The sequence below is a fragment of the Lampetra fluviatilis genome, chromosome 27, assembly GCF_964198595.1.
Source record: "Lampetra fluviatilis chromosome 27, kcLamFluv1.1, whole genome shotgun sequence".
NCBI classification, from domain to species: domain Eukaryota; kingdom Metazoa; phylum Chordata; class Hyperoartia; order Petromyzontiformes; family Petromyzontidae; genus Lampetra; species Lampetra fluviatilis.
The window spans coordinates 5,454,871-5,463,531 of NC_136301.1; the positions used below are offsets into that span (position 1 = coordinate 5,454,871).

Consider the following 8,661-nt stretch of genomic DNA (forward strand, 5'->3'; position numbering starts at 1 on the left):
ACACACAGTACAGGCCAAGGCCAGTTGCCCGACTGCAGATTTAAAAAAATGTATTTAAAGAAATGTTATTACTCGTGCCGATTTCATCAGAACTTAAAACATTGCCACAGACAGAATCACATTGTGATTGGCAACTGGTCGACCTTGTTTAGCGACAACTTAGATCAAATTTCGCAAGGGATAAAACAAGATTCCAACGCAAAACATCTCCAACTCTTATGACATTTCACCCCCCCACCCCGCCTTATAATATAAAAGGCCCCAACTTTTTCACTTCACAAGCAAGCACACGGTGTTGTGCACACCCCCCTCCGCGCCTTAAAAAGGCCATCATCTTGCCTGTCTACAGTGATCAAACATCTTCTGAACGATTAAGAGTCCATTTAAAATCTAGTCACCACACCGGGATGCCCACACATTCCTTCAGAAGGCAGAAGGATCAAGTTGCCTGAAACCCCTTTTTGCACGCCCACACATGTTGTCGTCTGTCCCAAGTCCAAAATAAATTGAGCAAAGACCATTAACGGCACGCGTCTCTCGTTCCGTTTGGTCGGTCGCGGTCTCTGCTCTTCACGTCTCCTCCTCCTTCCTACGCCTGCACTTTGAGCAACATCTTCAGCTGCGACGTCATCTCGCTGTAGTACGTGGCGGCGTGCGGCGGCGGCAAATACGCGGCAAAACTGTTTGCCGGAAAACGCGCGCCCAGCGCGCAAGCAATCACCGCCGTGGCTGCCGCAGTAGCTGTCGCGGCGCTCTGGGACTTGGCCCCGGCATCCTCGAAACATTTCGCAGGAGAGCTCTTTGGCGCTGGATCCTCGGCAGCGTCGCCTTCGCCGCCGCCGCTCCCCTTGCGACTGCCGCCAGCGGTGCTGGAGACCCAGTGCACGGGCGGCGGTGGCAGCACGCTCGGAGACGGTGGCTCGCTAAATTTGGCTCCGGCGTAAGCAGGCCATTCGCCGCCTTCGCGAGGCGAGCGGGAGAGCGGAGAGCCGGCCTGCCGGGGAGACGACGCTTGGCAGAAACCGTTTGTCGTCGATGGAGGGGAGCGGCGGGGGTCGAGGGAGCGAGGGGAGTGCATGGCTTGGGGCGAGCGGGAGGGAGGGGAGTGGACGGTTTGGGGGGAGCGGGAGGGAGGGGAGCGGATGGTTTGGGGGGAGCGGGAGGGAGGGGAGTGGACGGTTTGGGGGGAGCGGGAGGGAGGGGAGCGGATGGTTTGGGGGGAGCGGGAGGGAGGGGAGTGGACGGTTTGGGGGGAGCGGGAGGGAGGGGAGCGGATGGTTTGGGGGGAGCGGGAGGGCGGGGACTGCGAGGCAGGGCTCGGGGTGGAGCTCAGGTAGGGCGAGCGACGCGAGGGAATGGAGACGGGAGAAGAGGTGCTGGTGGAGAATTGCACGATAGCCTGCGCACGCACACACACACACTGGATTAAATAGGCTGCAATGCCATTGCACCAACATCATCAACCAGATCCCATGCCGAACTTTTAACTTTGAATAGTAAAGTATGACGAGCTTCAGATGGCAAAGTTCGATGTCAAGTAAAACTACGAGAACCTTTGTTGGGACTGTAGAATGTATTTTTGTTACCTTTCTCAGCATGCTCTTGCTTTTCCGTTTGCCAAGGGACCAAATTTTAAATTCCAGGAGCTTTCAATTCAATAGTTATTTCTACAGATTACTATCCAAGATGGCCATATTCTATTATTCTGTAGGTTGCGGTTGTGTTGTATAGCATTGTTTGCAGACTCCACCAAGTGTTTGCATGGTGTGTATTTAAAGGTCTTATCAACAGCATACGTTGCCCTTGTCACCACGTTAAAGGGAGACAAAAGTACACCCTCAAAAATACCAAACTATTGCTGGAAACTTGGCAACAATTAATAAGTTGTCGTGGCTGTAGCGTATTGGACAGCACGATGTCCAATGTTCCACTCCATATGCTAGGAGATTATTCAGCACGTACGATGAAGCGAGTTGCAATTACTGGCCAAACGTCACTCAGATTGTAAATGTTGTAGCTTTTCTCTACAACGCACTGGTGTGGTACGAGTAACGCACTGGCATGTTCTATTTACGTGACAAACCTTAACTAATTTGCTGTCAGGTGATGGCAGGTTAAACGACACATTTATACATTTAGGTAATCTAACCCAAAAAACGGGTACTATGGATTCTTCTTTTCATACGGCGCAGCACACCCCAAAAAAGGGCTTCACATCACAGCGGCGCGCAGTAAAATACATCCAAATACAACATCTCCACATTAATTCTAGATTTGAAGCTTTCGTGACTGCAAGGATTCATACTTAGTTCTTTCGGTAAAGTCACGTAGGTAAAAAAATGAAAAAAGAAATTAATAAAAATAATAAATCTTATTTTTATTCATTTTAATTTTTAAAAACTGAAATTAAAATTAATAAAAATAAGAAATATCATTTTTATTAATTTTAATTTCATTTTTTACCTACGTGACTTTCCCGAAAAAACTGAGAGTATATCTCCACGTTACCCAACAATCTGATAAACACAGCAAATGAGCGCCACCATATCCTGGACCCCACCGCGGCACGGCAATTTCCCTAATCACCTGCGCAGCAGTGCCATGTTTGGCGTTCCCCGGGCGCCGTAACCCGTCGCCCCGCCCACCCGGCGGATGTTGCTGTTGGCCGCCACGACGTGGCTGGCTGCGGGGCTGTCCGTGGCGTGGGGGTGTAGCCCCCGTGGCGACCTCTGGAGGCTCGAACCGTGTCATCCTAACACGGGGGGGGGGAAGGGGCACAAAAGCGAGGGGTGAGAGGACATGGTTAGGGTATGGTGGTAACAACTGTGCTCATGACAAACTAAAACTATTTTTATGAAAATAGGTTTTCCTTTTTTTCTGGCAACAGATGTTAAAACACAAAACTGAAACCTTTTTACGAGGAATCATGTCTGCATTAACCACAATACTTGGTCAAAATGCCAACAAAAAACTCTGATAATATATGCATTGTCTTTGAAACCGATTGGTCCACACCAGAGACAGCTTTCTTTTGAGCCTAGTCTCAAAACGGTGTTAGACCAGAGGACGCCAAAAGGCGTACAATAACAAAGTGAGAATAGGAAAACCTTCTCATATTTTGCTACTGGCAACGGAGGTCCCATAATGTAACAATTTTCATTTTGCCAGTTGAGGCCCACCGAGTTTATATAGCTCTTTTTCACAAGCGCCCTGGCCACAAATGATAGCTTAACAAAGTGGCTTATCGTGTCGAAATGTATAGTAGGCGAATACTCTTAAACGCACGTTTCTAAACGGGAGCCGGAGAGAAAATAAAATCAAAGCCATTAAAAGGGAGACCATTAAACGACCTACAACATACCAGACGAGGGAGTTAACATCGCCAGATGGTTCCCCCCCCCCACTCCCCGCTCCATTTGCACCCGATCCCTCACCAAATCTCAGGAGCTAAACAGTGTTTGGAAATGGTGACCAGTATATGCAAAGGTCGCAGGCTGCTACGGGGCGACACCATCGGCAGCACGAGGCACTTCCGCAAATTCTGTCGTCGTGTTTTATTGAGCCCACGCCAATGCGCTTCTGCATTCAACGACTTGGACCAGCGTGAAGTATGGCCAATTGCTACCTGCCCCCCTCCCCTCCGAACTCCAACCAACTCGAAGGGAAGGATGAACAACCAAGGGCATCTTAATCTGGTTAAAAAATATATTTTAATGTGCTATTAAGAACCATCGCCAAAAACGTCACCTATTCGTTTCCTAAGGCAATGTTAGCAAATTTAGAGTGCGATTAGATATTTGGTTGTTTTTCGCCCCGATATCCATTTGCGTCATCAAATGCGCTTGTTTTTTTATGTTATTTAATTTTGTCATGCGCATGGGTAAATCAACTTTTTCTCCGCAGTTATTATTCAGTTAAAAACATAAACCTTAATCTAAAATATTGATTGAGTATTCTTACTTCACCGATTCCGTCTACAATCGATCACTGTCCGGTGGCAAAGTGGAAATGAAAAACAATGCATCACCTAAAAGGTGAAGTTTATTTATAAAAAAAAATTTAAGTCGATTAAGTAAAGGTCAAGTAGCTCAGGGGGAACGTTACTGACATGCTTATTTATAGATTAACTTTTTTTAGTCAAACACTTGGGGGGGGGGGGTTTAGTTTCGGCAATGTCAACATTCCGTGACGTCAGAGCGTGGCCTGATCTCCCCACGTGACTCCTCCCCCACGGCCCAACCGCCCCCTTGACAAAATGTCGCCACGCCCTCACGGCGCATGCGCAGAAGTTGCCACATCCGGGACAACACGGGGCTGTGAAATGGCGGACGCAACCCCCCCCTCCCGCCCCACTGCGCATGCGCACAGCAAGCCACAATTGGGGGCTTGTTTACAATTGTGAGGAATACAAACCCGTTGAGCTATAAAGCTCTTTTGGTCATAGATGTGGGGGGGGGCATGTCAGAAACGATACAATACAAACCAATAGGAATGCAAAGTACAGGAAAGGTAAACAAGTCGTTTAAAAAGATATTTAAATAAAACATTTTTTTTATCTAACCAGGTACGGCCCACTGAGCTATTGACCTATTATTTAGAAGTGACCTGGCCACAAATGATAGCTCAACGAAGTGGCTCATCACGTGGAAATGTATAGCAGCAAAATTATCTAGACGCGTGTTTTTAATATGCTATACCCGTACCACGTTTAATTACGGCCACCAATAAAAATACATTTAACCATTGGGAAGCCTACATCATAAAAAACACAATTTTCTACAGCACTTTCATCCAATAAGTCCAACTTGTCAGACAAGACTGAATTTTAATTGGCGAACGTTCATTTTGGGATAACATTATTGAAAGAGATTAAAACAGATTGAGAAATTTCCCAGTGACCATCACTTTTAAGATAGATCTAAGCAAATCCATGCCTGGCAAACCAATGCAGCTAAACCCATGGCATACAATAACACATTACCCATGGGTAAATCTTGATACATGTACCCCCTTTGTAAATCCATTGCTAATGGGGGGTTGCCTGACCATACTTCACCACTCTGGTCAGTGCTGGAGTTCGTTAAGGCCGTTTTTTCCCTTTACATTTTCATAATCACATATCCTGACAATCCTTACAAAAAACACTAAAGTCGAAACTGCGTTCCCCCACCCAGCCATTCGTGCCTAGATAGTCATAACCACCGCATACCGGTTTCTGTAGTGCTGTGAAATGCGGTTTTAGTCGAGACATACAATTCCACATTGTTATCGCAACGACTCAGAAACCCTATGACTCAAGAGAGAACCATATACGCACACCCCCATACAATGACCCATGTCCATATTTGGGATCCATACCTACATAGGGTGACAATACAATCGACTTGAGACCCACAGAACACCTATTATAATACAAGTAGGAACGTCTACACGCAATACTAATCTAAATCAACATTGCAACACAAGCGGTGTTTTTTACAGCCGTGCTTTTAACAACGATGCAATGTCAGAAGATTTCGTTGGGCCACTGGCTCATGAGCTTTCTTTAGAGCCTAGTCTCCAACAATGTCAGACCAGAGGACGCCACAAGGCCAACAGCACCAAGACAATGCACCATCAGGACGATGAGAGCTCAAGGTGAGCAGCTATTTCAAGTTTCATTTATTTCAAGTTTAATTTATTAGGTATAGCCCTGTGAGCCATTCAGACTCTTGAATCGGGTGCAACCGCAACAAACAAAAAACTAAAACATGAACAAGAAAACATCTTAAAGTGACTATGTGCAAACAGATAATCCAAGAAAAGGCAGAAAAATATTGCAGAAAAGCACTGTACATCAACGCTGTGTGCAAAAATCCCAGTGGGATTCAAGTCAAACAACAACAACCACAAGACAACTTAGATTAAGGCCATCAATCGAACTCTGTACTACAACAAACAAACATGGCCAAACCAAAAAACTTTTCGAAAATCACCATTATTTGAACACTATACTCTTTGCACTTATATAAGTGCACAACTTTGTCTATCTGTGATGAACGCTGCGCTTTTCGTCGTCTCCATGCAGGGGGCGCTGCTAACCTACGCGCCACTGCATTAACAATGGAGGCGCAGGGACAGACGTTCGATCACGTTGGAATCGATCAGCAAGACGGCGGTCTTCTCGCACGGCTAGCAGCTCTGTCGCCTTATCGATCCCCGCGATCCCAACCTGGTGATAGCCCGCATCGAACCGAACACCTCCAAGCAAGGCCATCTACTTAACGACGAGAAAATCTTCTTGTTTCTTTCGGTAAAAGCCACGTACAAGGGAATTAATTAAATAATAATCTAACTAATAATAAAATATCTATTTTGAAAATAACATAAAAATGAAACAATAAAATAAAAAAGATATTTTATTTAAATGTAATTTTTATTATTTTATTATGGTTTAATAATAAATTAATAATAAACCATAGGACATTTTGATTTTTGATTTTATTTCCCTTCTACGTGACTTTAGCGAAAGAACCAAGAAGGTGAATCCTGCAGTCACGAAAGCTTTAAATCGAGACGAGAGAAAATTCACACGAAATGTCGTCTTCAATTAAGTCTTCCAGATGTAAAATGAAAGAAGCTTTTAATTAAGAAATCAAATTCTCTTTCAAAACATCACACAATTCAAAGATGTTTCATTTTAAAACAAGTAAGCTCGTCAACAGCGCTCAAAAGTATTCTGGAGTTAAAATCCTGCTAAGGCGGTTGTCTCAGCCCATCATCTCTTCGGGGGGTAAATTAAGTACCACTTAGTAGGGAAGTCAACACGTGGCTGACTTGATTACTACGTGAGGTCAAGTTATTAATAGAGGAAACGCATTTCATTGGGCTGGTCAATAACTATACGTATTTAGTTAGTACCACCAGCATTGACGAATTAGTACCAATTAATCATTATTAATGCTGTATTTGTAATGGGGCTAGTTAGTGTAAATATCATGTGTATCGAGTGAGTGCCGTACGTCGGTGCTGATTGTACAAAGGGAAAAAAAATCTCAAGCCATTATTTTTAGATTAAAAACGTGGAAACCTTTAAAAAAACCACCTACACTGTAAAGGGATAACATTGACTGTAAAGGGATAACATTGTTTCCCATAAAGTAGATTACAATTCATATACAACTCGAATCTTTCACAGATTCTGTTCCGGACCAGGATGGTGAAGTTTAAAAAACAATCAACATCGAGTGTGTTGAGGTTTCTTTCATCAAGTTGGGGAGGGGGGGGTGCCAAAAGGGTTTCTACAAATGTGTTGTCTATCAGCTGTAAAAGGGGAAAATCAGTTAAATAATAAGAGTTTACACTACACACTGTCAGTACAAAGTCCTACACACACCACCCCCCCCGTGTTAAACATTAAAGAAGTCCCACGTTTGACCAAAAGGACAAGACTAAAACTTTTGGACTACAAACATTAATACAATTACACACAAGTTCTTTCGGCGCCAAATGCAACAACACAATGTAAGCCTTTACACTACGAGACCTCCTTTACCAGTGGCAAAATAGTGATAATATGCACTGTGCATATCATTATCAGAGTTGTTTATTTGTCTGCTTGTGTCGTGGTTATTGCAAACATGATCCTTTGTATAAAGGTGTCAGTTTTAGTACCAGTTGAAAGGGTAAAAACCTACTACAATGTAAGCCATCAAGATACCCTGTCAATAGGGGTTAGGGCCTTTGTACATCATTTAAACCTTTTAATTCAAACATTTAATTTGCATTTTTTTTGTTCTTTGCCGTGGTACTTTAAAAGCGACTGACTCTGCAAGCTGAACGTTTACGTGAATTAAACGTCGCTTGTTAAAACCCATAAAAATAACATATTGATGTAGGTAGAGACATGTTTGCTTATTGCTGGATATGTAGATCAACCAAGCTGACATTTTTACTTTGTAGATGATAAAGTTATTCGCCCAGGAATTAGTCAAAACGTTAGATAAAAAAAATTGGTGTCTTAAAATGCAAGTTAGTGTACTTCAATTAACTACGTAAACAATTAACAATTATAAAAATAGCAACGCTCATCGATGGCTGCGCTTGTTTTGTTTACACCGTCAATTTAATAAAAAAAAGTCACAACAATGTTCGCCTATCTCCTACTAATAAGTAGTAACTATAAGTGCATTTAATGTTGCGTTAATTCCCGTATAGCATCGACATCCGCCCCCGACTACACAACACGGGCGCCAAAAGCAGTTCGCAACAAAGACTCCAGCTTCTCAAAAACAATTTTAAACCACACACGCAGACGTATTTAGCAGAGGAGACAGCTTAAAACATTTTAAGTAACTGTGAGGCAATCGCAATCCTCAACATCGGGTCAAGAACGACAACAAGCGGAGTACCGAAGCAGAATAAACAAAGGCACAATGGCGACCCAACAACCACCACCACCACCACGTCGACGGGTTATCGAAACAAAAAATAATAAAAACGTCTCCTCACAACTCACCTCTCCTCTGGCCCTTGCAACCTTGTCAAGCCGACGGACTTCGCAAGCTACACACAAACGCCTACTAAAACACGACAACGACGACTTAAGATTGCGTTGACGAGTCCACGACTTGAGGCGGCGACCACCGCGGAGTCGACTTCCGCGGCCACCTCACGACGACT

General features: G+C 44.1%; 1 protein-coding gene across 1 annotated transcript; it reads right to left on the reverse strand.

Annotated features, from left to right (window-relative positions):
* Positions 1-266: 266 nt before the first annotated feature.
* On the reverse strand, positions 267-8,661 carry LOC144942535 (uncharacterized). Its single transcript, XM_078869397.1, has 3 exons — positions 8,498-8,661; positions 2,587-2,752; positions 267-1,399 (listed from the first exon to the last, which is right to left on the reverse strand). Exons 2-3 carry the CDS (start codon positions 2,749-2,751, stop codon positions 590-592), a joined length of 975 nt encoding a protein of 324 aa, XP_078725523.1. The 5' UTR covers position 2,752; positions 8,498-8,661; the 3' UTR covers positions 267-589.